At 38.8% G+C, this 17,220-nt stretch overlaps 1 protein-coding gene and 1 long non-coding RNA gene across 2 annotated transcripts; both read left to right on the top strand.

Moving 5' to 3' along the window:
* Window positions 1–5,918: 5,918 nt before the first annotated feature.
* Window positions 5,919–9,159, top strand: LOC100274709 (uncharacterized). The gene is made up of 7 exons (NM_001349895.1): window positions 5,919–6,006; window positions 6,487–6,645; window positions 6,726–6,839; window positions 7,098–7,193; window positions 7,270–7,367; window positions 7,538–7,953; window positions 8,202–9,159. The coding sequence occupies exons 6-7, from the start codon at window positions 7,713–7,715 to the stop codon at window positions 8,633–8,635; spliced, it is 675 nt and encodes a 224-aa protein (NP_001336824.1). The 5' UTR covers window positions 5,919–6,006; window positions 6,487–6,645; window positions 6,726–6,839; window positions 7,098–7,193; window positions 7,270–7,367; window positions 7,538–7,712; the 3' UTR covers window positions 8,636–9,159.
* Window positions 9,160–9,647: 488 nt separating this feature from the next.
* LOC103650034 (uncharacterized) lies at window positions 9,648–16,374 on the top strand. Its single transcript, XR_563865.4, has 3 exons — window positions 9,648–9,862; window positions 10,579–10,629; window positions 12,832–16,374. It is a non-coding gene; the product is annotated as an uncharacterized lncRNA (long non-coding RNA).
* The last annotated feature ends 846 nt before the right edge of the window (window positions 16,375–17,220 follow it).

The following is a 17,220-nucleotide window of genomic DNA, read 5'->3' as shown; positions in this document are numbered from 1 at the left end:
TATAGTACAATAAATAAATTTACAAATATTGCAAACTAATTCAACACATAAGGTAATATGTAATGACAAAAATCATAAATATATCACGACTTACAAATTAGTCATGTCTTGTGTTGTCACTGGAACGTTCTCAGGACCACCATGCATCTCAGAAACAAAGTCCATGATACAGTGTTGCGGGATCCTGCTTTGTTGCATCGCACTCAAGAACTCCATGTACTCGGGATCATGAGTCTTGTTGCACTTTAGCTGATTTTTTTTCAGTATCCTTCTTAAAGAATTCTTAATTATGATCTAAGTGTATCGGATCAATCCGAACCGCTACAATGTTTTCTTTAGCGTCATCATAAAAAAAAATTTAACTTCAACCCGGCTTTGCACATCGTCCACCTAGAGGATGTATTCCGGACCTTTGGATTGTCAGCAGTGCTGGCCCTGGCGGGGGTCGAGCAGTGCCCCCGACCAGGGCCCCTAGATTAATGGGGCCTCATTTTAGATACTAAATATCAGTACATATATACAGACATATAATGTATATTGTATATGTATGTCTGTTGGCTCTACAGAACTTTTAAAGACCTAATTATAAGTCAACAACATGGTAACAACAAGCAAGGTGTAGCTCATCAATTTTAATTTTTATATTCTAGTAGCAGTACTTCGTAGTCTCAGGCCCATCTGCCTAGACTCTCAGTCGCAGACAGACAGACGGTCGTGCCCTCTCCTCTCGGTAGCCAACACACGACATTGGGTACAACTGCGCTTTCGTCTTGCCCTACATAGCGAACACAAAACTAACATGACCTGATCGATTGATCTCACAACACATTATATCCATTTAATCACTATTCGAGGTAACATTCTTTTGAGTCATCTGGACACATATATATGTCGTATTTTTCTACGAGATGTTATGCTATATTTTAGTTACTTTGTATTTAATATGAACACCGTTTTCAAATATACAAAAATATTTATTAACAATATATATGTGCATTATAATTATGTGTAGTAATTAATATTATCGAGGGCCTCTATTATAAGTCTTGTCCCGGGCCTCTAAAATGTCAGGACCGGCACTGATTGCCAGTAGCCCTTAATGCATTTTTACCCCCGATTGAACAGTTTAAGCACTTGTAGTTCTTTCTCTCCCTATACTTCTTTAATGGAAATCCAACTTCATATGCACGTCGGCTATAAAAACTGTACGCTTCATCCACATTACCAAATGCCATACGGACCTTAGGTACCATTCTTAGATCAGTATTTTCTAGCTGCGCGTACACATAAGTAGTTATCCATCATACACAGTAATATAACAGCTCTATTACTAATTTAATGTGAATAGGGTTAAGCAAAGTAATAATGTCACCATGCATAAATGTAACTAAGCTAGAGCACAAGCGTAAAACCAATCAACACAACTTACATGGCTCTGACAGATTTGAGGCGCCGTGTCTTGTTCGTGATCACTGATGGTCTGCATAGGCATCCCTTGACATGATCCTCTCATTGTTATAGCCTCTATTGATTTCCCAGCATCTACCCCTGGCGCCCGCAACTCTGCTAGTGGTGTTACAACCCCCCTCTGTTCATCCTCCCTGCTGCCTGGAGTTGTAACGCATGGAGATGCAACATACATACCAGCAATATTGGGCGATGAACGGGCTCCTCCTACTGGTGCCCTCGAATATCTTGCTAGAACTACCTCGCAGCATGCGGCTGTTAGTCCACCGGCCGACGGATCCGAAAAATCAGTGTGCGATGGTGGAGTTCTCCCCGCAGATGCTATGGTGTGCCCAGGAACACGCGGTAGAAAATGCCGAGGAACTCACAATGCAATATCAGACGCCAGCCGATTTTTCTTATCTGAAATCGCACAGTGCCCTCTTTGTTTTTTCTCAACAACCACACCAGGTTTTTCTGTGTTTTTACGCTAAAAAATGGTACGCAATACGCAAGGAGAAATAACCGCTAAACTCGTTCGATTTCCAAGCGTATATCGGTCTCCATTTTCTGTTACGTAAAGGTTCCAGGATTTACGCTATTACTTGACTCGTTTACGCTATTCTGTCCCACGGTTTACGCTTAGACCAACCCTGACCATAACTACCGCACGATCGCCCACGTGTGTCGGCCCTATCCTCACATGCACCATCCAGCACACGCGCTTGGACCTCCCTGGCTAAGGCTTCCCCTACTCTATATATATATATATATATATATATATATATATATATATATATATATATATATATATATATATATATATATACTACTTATTAAGAAGGTAAGAGTAGTCTGCCTCCTTTACGTTCTGCCGTTCTGCCATCCCTTAATCTCCACCGTCCATCCCACATCTATATTTTTCGTGCGTCGTCTGTCAGCCGTCCTACGTGCCTCGACTCCCATCCGCCCCTTCCCCATCCGCGCGAGCAACCTAGCTCCCTCTGCCCTCTCCCTTCGCAGTTCTCCTCCACGCGCTGGCAACCGCTCCTCGGTCCCGCTCGACTCGCTCCTGCTCCACCTCACCGCGCCCGCCCCCACGTCGCGGCGGTCGCAGCAGACGCCGCCGCCGCACTCCTTCCTCTTCCCCGCTGCGTAGGCGCTGGTGCTCGCCATCTCCTCTCACCCGCTCCCCACGCTCGCGGCCTTCCTGGCCTCCCGCCGCGACGAGCTCCTCCGCGCCATGGGCGAGTCCAACCTCGAGGTTGCTCCATGTACCAGCGCCCAGATCCCACGCTTGGTGAGATGAACTTGCTGGGGACGGGGTCTGAGCCTCGGCCTCGACCTGGATCTCCCCCATCCTCTCCCCCAACTCTGGTGAGGAGGACTCTCGCACGTGGTTGCCGGCTCCCCGTATAAGGCAGTTGGTATTCCTCTCGCGTTCTCTGTGAAGCTGACAAGGTGGGCGGCGATAGGCACTTCTCCGGTGTAGGCAAGGCTGGATCCAAGGGCAGTGCTCGAGGACGAAGGGTATGTGCAGGTGGTGTCACTGCTGTGAAGTTGTCTGTAAAGGTAGTCAACCAGCTAAAGCTTAAGTTAAGTGTTGAGTGACGCTGTCTGTAATCCTCTCAAAGCTATTGAGTTAGTGCCTTAAACTTAGAGAGTGCTAATTGTGTTTTACTATGGAAAAAAACATTGCAAAATTTCGCTTGGCTGCAGTTATCATGTTCATCATAGTAAAATTGTTTCAATGTCCCAACAACATTTAGCATTGATTTTTTTTGTTGAAATTATTGCTTGCGGTTAAAAGTAGGGGGTCTGTTCTAAAATTTTCTGTCATATGGTGCTGAAATTGCTCTGAAGTATCGTTCATGCCAACAATGTCATTCTTGTTGAGTGCCGATTCCTGCATAGATATACTGTATTAATGTTACATCAGTACATGCAGCCCAATCATCAGTTCATCGCGAGTCATTCTATGAAGGTGGTTTCAGTAATTAGAAAAAAAAGGAGGGACCAACCTAGTAGGAAGGTAGTTTCAAGGTCTTGTCTGTTTGAATGGCCCATGACTATAACTCATGATACACTGACACTTATTGTACTTTGGATGTTGTTTAAGATGGCTTATATTATACTGCACAATTTTATATTAATGTCAGATCAACTGTAGTAGGATACTAGGATCCTAGAGTGGTGGTTGACCTGGCTATAATAGAAGATATCAAATGAGAGTTGAGTTTAGATTTCACACATGCATTGCTTATGTAAGTACTCCCTCTGTTTCTTTTTAATTGTCGCTGGATAGTTTAATTTTGCACTATCCAGTGACATCTAAAAAGAAACAAAGGGTGTACTGATCATGCAGGAGTATACCAAGTCCTAGCCTATGTATAGTGTTGCTGATCCTTTTTAAATATGTCATTATTCTCTCTTGTTTAGGAGGTAGCATTTACCAACCGTTGGAGTATTTGGTCTTGTTTCTTGCATTTTCAAGGAATATGTGGTTTGGCAATAATCATCTGAAGACTGCATGATCTGATTATATCAGTGGTGATAGCTAATTCGTAGGTAAAGAAATTTGGTGGTTGAGCTGCTTGATTCTGATGTCTGAAGGTCGCTTTCAGTTTGGGGATCGATACTACTAAACCCGTACAGAATTTGAATTTGTAATTGAGACTTTGCATGTTACTAAGGCTATCTCCAGCAGCTTGCCTATCCACATTCCATATATCCATATTAAAACTTCACTCTACGAACATTGCAGTCTACAATGTAGAATAGTACAAAACAGTGTTTTTTGATAAACTTTGGTTAGACTGTTGCAGACGGCCTAAGTGACTTGCATGCGAATAATTATACTCCCTCAATTACAAATTATAAGATGTTTTGACTTTTCTAGATATAAAGATTTAGGTATGCACTTAGATATATACTATGTATAGATTAGTGATTGTAATCCTTGTGCGATAGATTGACACATCATTTTTCTAGATATAAAGATTTTAGAAATGATTTATTTTGTTTTTGTTTATTAGTACTAGCAGACAAAATGATATTTTGAACCTGCTTGCTTTTACTTGCTCCATGCCTCCATTGCCTCATTTTATCTATTTCTGACTTCTGTTACTTTTTCTCCAGAGTTGGTTATAACAATCTGGGCGGCTTTGCAACTATCGACCACCTTCACTTCCAGGTTATAACACGTCTTTCAGTAATGCGTTGATTCCAAGCTCTTGCTGAGATTATTGTTTTGCTTTCCTATTGTGAAACAGGAAAGGTGGTCCGGCTCCTAGGTATGATCATTCAGCTGTTGTTTACGCTGACCGATATCTTCTAATCTTTGGTGGCTCTTCTCACTCTACCTTCTCTTTGTTATCTATCACGGTTGAATCTGGTACATTCTGTTTTTTAATAATAAGAATGTACAATTAACCACTTGAGGAACATTGGAGAAAGTAAAGTTATCGTAGTATACAGGATCACAAGCTGTTTTTTTCATACGTCAGGCTTTTTGCTGGTGATGATGTTGAAGCTGAATTTGAGAAATCCAAAATGGATGTTTTAAGTGTGAAGAGCCCTGAATCTGAAAAGCTTGCTTTTGTTCGTTGCTGGGTCCAGTGGACAGACATCCAACAGAAAAAAGGACTTCTCTCATGGATGATAAAAGACCACGAAGTTGCTAAAAGAAATAGAGAGGAAGCCTTGAAGAGGAAGGACTCAAAGCTTAAGCACGTCATCATTTCTAAACATGTAGATAAGAAGTTAAAGTTGTATTTGATTCGTTACATGCACATGCTTTTTGTTTGGATGCGAGCCCATAGTGTATCACGATAAAATGGTTTTATGCTCCCATTTGCTAATCATTTTTTACTCTTTTTGCAGCTGGGAAATGTTGAACTATTGGAACTTGAAAGACGAGAGCTTATCGGTCAGAGAAGTTATCTTTTTCTCCTATATTCATGGCTTCATTTTTTACTCAAGTGGAAATAAATGTGCCTGAGTCAATGCATCTTGGTGCTAATGGGGCCATGAGGTTTCTTTATTGAGTAGTATCTTGTTTGACACTTCATGTAGTTGCTTGAAAATAAATATGTGAAGTTCTTGTTAATTGCTGTTGGCCTTGTTAAATATCTTTATTTAGTCTCCAAAGGAATTTGTTGGCTTAACTTTGGTGCATATTATCTGTAGGTGAAATACTCCGTTTGAATCCGAGATATAAGACACCTAAGAACTACAAACCAGTACTTAGGGAGACAAAAATTCTTGTTCCAGTATGTAAGGTCACTACCTCATCATGCTTATTGTTTGTTTTGATCTTTCACCATTAATTAATTGTTTTACTTGTATGCAAAGATTTCGTTGACCTTTTTGTTCTTTTGCCGCTATATTTCTCATACTCCAAGAGTTCCTTGTACTTGAACAATCGAATTACACCAATAGGAGCCTATCTCAATTTTCCTTGAAATGTACTAGAATTATGCATCACAGCTTGGGTTGTCTCCAATAGCTGTATTGTTGATCGATCTGTTTTTTATCTATGTTGTGTTATACTTCATTTTGGTATTAATATTTAGCCTTTTTTAAAAAATTTGGTAGATCTTTTTAAGTTATCATCATGTCCCTGATTAGAGGGGCGTGCAGAACATTAGTCATTTGGGTGATTGTGGGTGGTAGGGTGAACAGATGCCAAACATAGCACTTTGGATTGGGCACGCTGGGGACAACGGTGATTGTTGGTGGTAGGGTGAACGGATGCCAAACTGAGCACTTTGGATTGGGCACGCTGGGGACAGCGGTCAATCTCAAGGCCCAGGGGCTGAGGTAGATGAGGATCTCTCCTTGTAAAAATTTGCTTACTTACAATTAATACAACTCCCCTTTTGTATATATGGAGAGATTTACTTGACTTCTAATAAAGGTGGATAATCTTATCTCTAAATCTCTAATCCTAACACTAATGAGCCTTCCCTACTTCCGATCTGGCCCATAAGGTCTAGCTGACTGCCTATGCCATTTACTGTATGCTGTTGGCCATTGCAGGCAGAAGCACACCCAGGAAATAATATTATTGGAGTTCTTCTAGGATCTGAGAGCAATACCCAGAAGAGACTACATGAAGTATGATTTATTCATGGATATATATATATGGGTAAAGATTCTGGCCTGCATACCTCTAGGCATGCCTACTGAGAGGAGCTGGTAAATTTTCGTTCTACTTGTTTTATGGTGTTGTGCTGTTGCCTTAAGATGACAAGAGGCCTTTGATATATTATTTGTAGGAGGAAGTTCTTCGGATTGTTAAACCACAACATTTCTTGCCTATTCATGGAGAACTCCTATTTCTCAAAGAACATGAATCACTTGGAAGATCAACTGGCATACGACACACAACTGTAAGTAATCTCAGTAACTTGGTGCTCTGGATTTGTATGCCAATGGAGAGAATATGTGCATGTTTCTTAGTCTGCAGTGGGTATTGAATTTCAACAAGCAGTAAGAAATGTAGGACTATAGTAGCAGTGTAGTATTCACAAAGAACCTTGTTTGATCTGTATTTTTTTAAATCCAAATATTATTTGCATTGCCATAATACAGCAAAGCTCATATTTGTTAGCATTGGTAGGGTTCTTAGTTTGCTTCTATAATTGCAGGTAATAAAAAATGGAGAAATGCTTGGTGTATCGCATCTAAGAAACAGAAGACTTTTGTCCAATGGGTTTGTTTCATTAGGGAAGGAGGATCTTCAGGTGAACCATTTATTTTACACGTCGTTTTTTCTGTCTTTTGCAGTTATGATACCTAACATGATATATGATATTACAGCTCATGTATAGTGATGGTGATAAGGCTTTTGGTACATCCACTGATCTCTGCATTGATGAGAGACTAAGAATCGCATCTGATGGCATTATTTTTGTCAGGTAGTTTCTTGTACAGTTTTGGAGTATTTTCTAGGTTTATCTTCAGCAAAAATTTCTCCTTGCATGTGAAATGATAGTGATTTATGTCGAACCTTGTGATAGTCAAAATGGTAAACCATATATAGTATTGTTCGGTGCACCTAAACATTTTACATGTTACTCCTTTGCAGCATGGAGATCTTTCGACCTCAGAAGGAACATGGTTTAGCGTAGACTGGTTTGAAAGGAAAATTTAAGATTACTACAAGATGTCTATGGCTTGATAATGGAAGATTGTTGGACGCACTCTACAAAGCAGCTCATGTTGCATTGTCAAGCTGTCCTGTGAATTGTCCACTTAGTCACATGGAGAGGATGGTAGCTGAAATCTTGAGGAAAATGGTACGGAAGTATAGTGGGAAGAGGCCTGACATCATTGCGGTTGCTATGGAGAACACCACAGCAAGTTTCTCAGAACACCTCGATGCTAAATCATCTGGAAATTTTGAACCTTCCTCAGCTACTAGCCATCTGAGCAGGAGTCCAGCTATGAGTCTTGAAGGCAGTTATAAAACACACCCAGACAACCTAGAGGTGGATGCTAAAGGTACTCGTAACTGATTGTCTTATGAATCACTCTAATTCTGTAGTATCTTCGAATAAGGTGTTGCATAGCATGTCTTGAAACTTTAGAGTGGTCTGCAGGGCAGGTACAGTCCTACACTCAAACGGGCATCAACCGTCTCATGCTGTATTGGCTTTTTAGTTTTTCATTAAATTCATATGGATGTGCATTGTCGCATGCCTTTCATCGTCTGATACTATGTTGACCCTGTCACTACTTTCGTTACACAGAAACCCTTCCTGAGGCCACGAGAACAGCACCGGATGATGCAACCACAAGTTCCAATGGTGAAGCATTCTTCTCTTCAGATTTACATCAGCCTAAAACATTAGAGTACTTATGGGAGTCATTCAAATCTCCTACAGCTGTTAAAATTGCACGGATTGTCAATGGGGGGAAGAAGCACAATCTCGGCAAGATTGGCATAATGGGTAAGGACTCAGCAATCCAGTCAGCTCCCGCTCCAGCTAAATCTTCAAAAAAGAACAAGTGGAAACCTGAGGAAATCAAGAGCTTAATACAGATGCGTGGCGAGATGAATGGGAGATTTCAGAGCGTGAAAGGAAGAATGGTCCTGTGGGAGGAGATTTTTGACAACATGTTGAAGCAAGGAATAAGTCGTACTCTGGCACAGTGCAAATCGCTTTGGACATCGTTAGTTTAGAAATACGATGTTAGGGACAAATTCTGTTTCTTCCGAGTTCTAAAAACCCACCACCGGAAAGCAAGTACAGAAGAATGTTTTGCTCCATCTGTAGAACGAAGCAAGATAGCTTCAGATTGCGGTTGCAATGTCTGACAGCGGTAATTTCTCTGTCGTTGGCAGGAAAGCAAGAAGGACGTGGAGAGCATGAAGACGTGGCCATATTTCTCGGCCATGGATAGGATCCTATCGCAGCAAGGGGAAAGCTGGGAATGCTTTCAAACTGCAGATGAACAGGATATGAAGGCAGCCTTGTTCCAAAAGCAGTCTTTTGGTGATGTACATGGAGCTTTTGCATAGAGTAGTTTATGTGGCAGTTATTCAATAATTTTCATCTGGTGGATGTATAGGGTTCGTATAGCAACATTTCCTTGTAGAAAGTTGAAGTTGTATATCGAGGGTGGATTTACCTGTGTTTATCTTTTCGGCCCCAAGCCTCTGGAAGCTGTGAACCATAGCCTCATAAAATATGCCTGTTGTTGATTTAGTGTTTGTGTTTTTCTTGTTTGTCATTATTTTGCACTCGTTTTTAATATAACACACATTTTGTATATAAGTTACCGTGGTATTATATGTTCCCGTTGCAACGCACGGGCACTCACCTAGTATATATATATATATATATATATATATATATATATATATATATATATATATATATATATATATATATATATATACATTACTATACTTAAAGCACCAGTTTCAACGATCGTCTTACGTCATCTTTTTGCAAAAAACCCCTTATACTTCTTTCAAATGAACCTGCCGAGCATCTCAATGGCCTCCCGCAACAGCCGTCACGCCATCCCTAAACCCCGACCCTTGCCCCTGCGGTCCCCACCATCCCTACCAACGGCCTCGCGCAACAGCCGCCGCACATGCCAGCCTGACCCCGACCCTTGCCCCTACCGTCCTCGCCACCGGCCTCGCGCAATAGCCGCCGCACATGTCGCACATGCTAGCCCTGGCCTCGCGCCCACGGCATCCAAGCCCGGCTATTGCGGGCGGCGTTGTCCCCTCCGAATCCCCCCTCTCCCTTAGATATAAAGGTTCGTCCTCCTGAGCACTGTCTCGATTCGTTGAGGGTTCGTTGGATTCGGAGGATGGCCAGCGCGCCACCACGCCGGTCCGCTCGCCGGGTGGAGGCTCCGAGGTCGAGAGAGGCACCGGGTTGTTGGAGAAAAGGTGTGATATATATTCGATTATTAATCGTGATTGTTTTTCCCATTTTTTGTTTGACCTGTAATCGTGAATAGGCGACGTCCACATGTGTGCCCCAAATAGGTTGCATAGGGATTATGATTGTGTTATGCCGTGGAAATTAGAAATTGCTTGGGCTCGGCAACTGTTTAGTTTCTTGCGCTAGGTGTTGTGATTGTTTGTTACCAAAAAAATATGCGCTGTGTCCAATTAGAGATTGTTATAGCTTCCTATTAGAAATCTGCGCTGTATCCAATTACAGACACCAGAGATTTCCTTTTTGTCGACCCTTTGCCTGAGTTTTAGGTTTGCTCCTCGGTGGACAAGGAGCAGACCTTTAGGACTTCAAGCAGCAGCTACAATAGTGTCTCGACTCTTACAGATAGGGAATGACCTTATCTAGAATGCATCCTCACTGATACATGTTTTGTGTTTGTCGTTGGTGCTGTTGGGGATTCTCTTCCACTTTGTCAAGGGTCTCCTCAATGCACCTACTGATGCATGATTTCCAAATCCTGGTCGTAGTCCTGCTAGAAGTGCAAGTGCTGAATCTTTTGATGACCCATCTGTAACTAGGGGTTAGTGATAATCATGTATCGAGTGAACCAGTATGTGCGAGTAGCATTTTATGAGCTGCTATATATGGTTCCTCACTTGAGTTCCCCCACTGTACATTTTTCTTTGCTATCCGTGTTTTGCAGATTACACCGTTTGACAATAAAGTGCAGCTGAAAAGAAGCTTTCAATATTAGGTATGAATATGAATTTATAGTTAGTAGTTATTTGCTAAAAAATATTTATATGATCTGGGGTATATTTGGTACTTCATATTCAAAATGTGTTATAGTAAAAATTTATGTCCTTTGGATGCCTATTTACTTAGGTATTGATTTATCTTGTGGTATGCTTGTTTAATAGTTTTAGATTAGTTGAAAATATATAAAAATGGAAAATGTGTGTCATGTATGTAATATAACTGTTGTTATGACCTATGAACCAATAATATGGCTAATTGGCTATGACATACATGACAAACTAATTTAACAATTCTTGCCAGATCTTGCTATGACACTCAGGGCATGAACAGACAGCTATGTCAGTGAGTCAGTCTTTATGCATAATTTGCTTAAAAATCAAACAGTAATAAAGGAGATACGAAACTATTTGAGCATCCCGAAGTACATATTACCCACTTCAAGTTACCCCAAAAATTTTGTCCCAAGTGAAATACAATCAACATCAAGGTTTAGGATCCCACTGGAAACTGAACAATTAACACCAGTTTATAGAAGTCGAAGGCTTCCACCTGGTATGGAAAATAATGGATGTATGGATGGTTGCAGAAAATACAGATTCAAGTTTTTAATAGATTTTCTTCATATAGACAAAAGACCAAGCATGGGAGATTCTCAATCAACGATACAAAAATCAGTCAAGCAATAAACAAGATAAAATTTAATAAAAATGCAGTAACACTGCATATGGAACAAAAACTGAACATAATATTAAAAGGAACTATGGCACAATTAGAAACAGATAAACTTTTACAAACTTCAAGAATCACAAAAGTATCAAACAACATTTTTCTAATTTTCTACCACTGTAAGACAATAATACTAAAGTAAAAATGTACCAGAGACAAGTAACATTCAGAAGACATACCTTTCCCCACTCAGAACCTATGCCACTGCATCACATTTTGAGGTGTATCATTTTTGTCCCCAACTCAGTCTCCACCTTCTTTCTTAGATAGTTTTCCTCAGGACCAAAGGACTCCAGATATGTCATGTAGCGATTATATGCAGCTTTAATAGCATCTTCAATATAACCAGGTTAGGGACCCACATTCTGCAAAAGTTTTTGTCTTGATCAGACTGATATAAGCACCCTAAAAAATACATGAGGAAACAGAGATAACAAGTACCGACTTCGCCAGTCAGGCCACAAAGATCATCAAGAGCCATTCTTAGGGTAATCAAAGTTCCAATAAATTCTTCACATGCCTCAGTTGCATGAATTACATTTTTCAAAGCCTCTTGACCAGCACTATCATGGTGGCTTTAGATGCTACTGTCTTTGCTTCCACTACGATAGAATTTGGAAGTTCATTCCAACTAGTAGCCAACAACTCCTTAAATGCAGATTCTATCTCTGGATCAGATACATGTAGGCATACAACTTTTTTCATAGTGATACTGTATAAAGACAATGGCACCAACTCCTACCAGTGCTGAAACTAGGACGAAATATATTAGACCTTAAAAAAATTCTGCAGTTCAAAACATATTAGTTTACGTGGATATTAGACCCTTACTGTGCATCTGAAACACTTTTACATAATAAATCTCTAATAATTTACTTGAAAAAAGTAAACATCCAATTGACTGAATCACATTCTGGAATTGATGTCTGTTACTAAACAAGCTCTACAAGTTCTAGACTTCTATAGCCTTGTCCCGTTTTTATCTAGAACTGTCTAAATTGTAGAGATATGCCTGTTGTTTGACCTCTCTACATATCTAGAACCGCCTAAATTGTTTGGGCTAGTGACTTAAGTTGAGTATGATAAGAAAAAAGAGGTCAGTTGAGTATGATCTTTATTTCAAGATCCTTGTGCTTTTGTGGTCATTTCAGTGTTTCATTCTGGTAATTGATGGGTTGGTATAATTTTTGTTGCGTTCAAGTAACTATGGTCTCGGTTTGCAAATAACAAAATGAAGAAATAATCTTCTACCATTTATGGTCTCAAATTGGTGATTATGGTCTCGATTTCAGCAATCATGCTTCAGTTCCCTTTGTCTAACAAGAGAATGTTTTTTGTTTGGAATATTAACTGCAACCTGAGTAGGAAGTAGCAAACCATGATTGATTGGTTGCCATAGTGCATAAACAAATTGTGCATTCATATAAGGCATTACAGTTTGGCAATTATTCTGATTTTCTTATGATCAAAGTTGATGTTCAAGGCTGGGAATACCATGTACTGGGAGGTGCTGCAAATTTGCTTTCAAGGAGGGAAGGTGAAGCTCCCTATCCCTACCTTATATATGAAGAAGTTGAACACCTACTGCAGGCTAGCAACAGCAGTGCACAAGAGAAAAGACATATTATTGTGTTACTATGTGAACTATAATATTATCATGCATGTTTAGCTAGAATAATAGTGTTGTCCATGCTTCAATTATTTTTGATATGTGAACTGTAATTCTGAATTGCTGCATTCCCTACTGGTCTAGAGTAGTGGTCATTTCTGATATGGTGTGTTCTGGTGTTTATATGCAAGCACTTGTTATTCTGATATGGTGTGTATATTTCTTATTTTGTTTTTTCTCTCTAATCTGAGAAAATGGTGGTCATCATATACGTTTAATATAATATAGTATAGGTCAGTTCTGCTGTTTCTGTCTACTTATCTATATATATTTTTTGACTTATCGTGCTTTAGGCTCTCCTCTTGTTTGGTTTACTCTTGTTTGATTTACTGAAGCATTTAGAGCTGCATTTTCTAGAACAACATTTTGTGTTCCGATCAGTGAGGTCAGTCATCCTCTATTGTTATATATTATTATTGCATGTGGTTTATTAATCCGTCATAATTAAATATATTTGACTAGACTATTCTGCTAATAAAGATTTAACATGCCTTGTTATGTCATGAATTAATATCACATCACAATTTGACATATGCTTCGATTAGTGGATGTTTAGGGTTTATGATTAAATGGTTGATAATTAAGCACATGAATTATATTGAATTAGAATTAAAATTTATATATGCAAAAGATTGAGGAATATAATAATGTGAAACTGATGTGTGGTGGGGTATTGGTTGGGATATAAAGTTTATACGCATGCGGCTGGTATATAGAGGTTGATGCTTTTTTAGATAAAATGGTAGATGGAAGGCTGCTTTTCTGTATGCAGCACCTGCATCCGTCCAGAATTCTCTCTCAACCACTTCTCTTTATTCTTCTATTCCGGATCTACCAATAATGAGAAAGCTTTTTATTGAACCTCATAAGCTTTTTATTGAACCTCATTTATTAAACAAGGACAAATCACAACTCTCATTTTCAAGTCACAACCAACACAATTTCATAGAAACAAATTTTGAAACTCCACGAAATTTCATACAAACAAATTCAGTTTTTGACAAGTCAAGGTAAATGGTGATTTTTAGATCATCATGATATAACTTCCTTTTCTTCACATGAAATAAGTACTGAACTGAACATGAACGCCTTTTTTACTAAACTGAACTGAAAATGCAAGTTTATCTAACAAATTTTCCATAAAAAAGTTTTGATGGAATTGGCTGTATTGAACCGTGAAAGAAATGCTGCAGACCACTGAAAAAGGATGGCTATGTAAGTTATATATGAATAGTTACAAGGAATGAAGCTTATCTGACAATTATTTATTTGCATGTTTAATATAGTTTTAGGTTGTTCGATGACTATCGCGATGAAGATTATTATGTGCTACTGTGGAAGTTCAGTATTGTCGCTCGAGTAGAAGTTAAATTCCCGATTGAACCATGTTATCGTGACAGACAACATTTTATTTTGTCGGACATCAATGTAAGCCAACATTTATATAACTTACATTTCAAAATATAAAAAAATTATATAATCTCCATACGACTGCCTTTTTTTCTGCTGGAATAATATCATGGAGCCAAGATCATGGCAATGACAAATTCATACGAGACAGTCAAGCACTTTAACAATTTGCTACATGAAAAGCATGTTTTCAAGATGCACAATGTAGATTTCAATATTAGTATGGGTGAACATCAGTTTTGACATATAAGTGATCCCATGGAATTGTATCTCACCAGAAAAACTGTTGTGGAGCCGTACAAAGTACCATTTCAAATGCTGCCATTCCCAAAATATATAATCTTGAACCTTGCAGATTTTGTCAAACTACCAAACAGGACTTTAGTTGGTAAGAACATGGAAATCTTCTAATATTTTTAGATACCTTCTACACAAAAATTAGTATTAATCCATTTTTCATCATGCTTTTGTAGACATTATGGCTATTGTAGTCTACTTAGATACAATTCATTGCACAATGTGGGGTCCATTCAGGAAGATTGTTGTCATAAATGCTAGGTATATCCCATTAATTATTGATAACATGTAAAACATAAAATATTCGAAATAGTACTAATTTATTCATCTCAACATCATAATCCTAGGTGGTCTCTACATACCATTAAAGTTTGGGGTGACTTGCTAAACAAAAATGCACTCCACTAGGTGTTGGCTAAGGAGAATTGTACCATAATAATTGGACTATGTTTCGACGATTTAGAAGGCAAGGTAATAAAAATATATGTACCTACATCTTTCAAACACATCTGTCATTATTTTCTTCTTAAAATGATTGGTAATGGAGATTTAAATGTGCAATTCTAGAGTGCCTCGAGTCATCTGATTATACAACAATACACTTCAATCCTTTCCATCACAACACCCATCATTTTGAACATAAGTATTTCAAAAATTACCTGCATTGAAATTGTTGTTCACATTATATAGTGGATTACATATAACGGTGGGATCGAAGAGACAGCAACGATGATAATGTGAGATTACCTGATGAGATATGCATTCCTTACACCGGTGAAGATGATGATGTTGATAGTTTAATTGAAGAAATATTTCCATCGCTAGAGACGAACATGCATAATTGAGATTACATCACATCTTGAGCCATCTTATCAACAAAAAATGAAAATGTTGACAAAATAAATATGAGGTTCATCGATCGCTTCTCAGGACAAGAGATGGTTTACCATAGTTTCGATATTGCTGTTGATGATCCTAACAACATCTATCCTCCTGAGTTCTTAAACTCTCACACCGAGTGGACTGCCTCCGCACATCCTCAAACTAAAGGTCAACTGTCCAGTGATTTTTCTCCGAAATCTTGATCCTCCCAACGGTTTGTGCAATGGCACAAAATTAATAATTCATGATTTTCATAGAAATACAATTGATGCCGATATTGTTTTAGGACAACATGCAGGGAAGAGAGTTTTTCTACCACGCATTCAATTTTAAGAGGACTCAATTCCCTCTTAGACTCAGCTTTGCTATGACGGTGAATAAAGCACAGGGACAGACAATACCCCATGTTGGAGTATATCTACTACATCCAGTCTTCTCCCATGGACAGTTATATGTTGCCTTATCACGAGCAACAATGAGAAGCAATGTAAAGATTCTTGCGGCTGGAGAAATGGTTTTGAGCAAAAACTCGAATGAGACATATACAAAGAATATAGTGTACAAAGAAGTGCACACTTCTTAGACTTTGTTTTTGTGACATTTTCACATTGCAGTAGACATTTGATTCGTATCAGTTTAGTTATGTATTAGTTGTTGCCAAAGAATTTGTGAGATATTGAGGTCGATAATGTATGCTTGTGCTCATTTTTATGTAATCGTTGTGCACTAGCAATTTATCAAATGTTTTGTTAGCCGTCATAACTCACGGTTTTTATATCTCTACTATATATACCTCTTTTAGATGAAAAAGTTGTTCAAACAAGGACAACCCACAAACCATGCTTATCCCATAAACTAGCATTAAACTCACTATTGCAAAATTCTAATCCATTATCGAATTCATTATCGGTTCTCAATTTCTTAATTTCTCTACCAGTCTGATTTTCCACTAAAGCTTTCCTTTGCTTGAATGCTCTATATGTTCCTTCCACCCACGCCGATTATTATGAGCACAAGCGCGTCCGTTTTTACTGTCTGGCCTACATCCATTTCATTTGTCTGCTTGTTTTCTAGCGTAATCCAATATGCAAAGGAGATTAAAACATATTTTCCTTTCTAATGCTTTCTCTAATGCAATATGTTTTCCTTTTATAATGCTTAAAGGATGATGTGCCTCCAACCCGCGCAACAACTTTATTTTTCATCAATAATAACATGTAGAACCTCATTTAATATGAGATTTTTTTTGAAATGTCTCTAGGGGTTAATTGAAAAAATACAATGATGCAGTCTAAAAAATTCATAGTGAGACTACAAATGCTGCTGTCAGCAAGCACTATATGTTGTAGGCTGTGAGCAGTAGTCTAATAATATATATTTAACACTTTTGTCAATAAAACTGTGTTTGACACTTTCACTCCTGCTGATATAGACTAAATTACCATGGATATAGAGGTGGATGAGGAAAAGGTTTATGTCGGCAATATTTTTAATCCGTCATTTGAGGTTATGTCGGATAGTGGTTGTTCAGCACAAATTCCAAGCAAATGCAGTGACAAACATGAATTGGGTAAGAGCTGTTATCAATAACTACATTGGAGT

This window comes from Zea mays, chromosome 3, assembly GCF_902167145.1.
Source record: "Zea mays cultivar B73 chromosome 3, Zm-B73-REFERENCE-NAM-5.0, whole genome shotgun sequence".
Classification (NCBI taxonomy): Eukaryota; Viridiplantae; Streptophyta; class Magnoliopsida; order Poales; family Poaceae; genus Zea; species Zea mays.
Note: the sequence above shows the minus strand (reverse complement) of the source record. Positions and strands in the feature narration are given on the sequence as shown.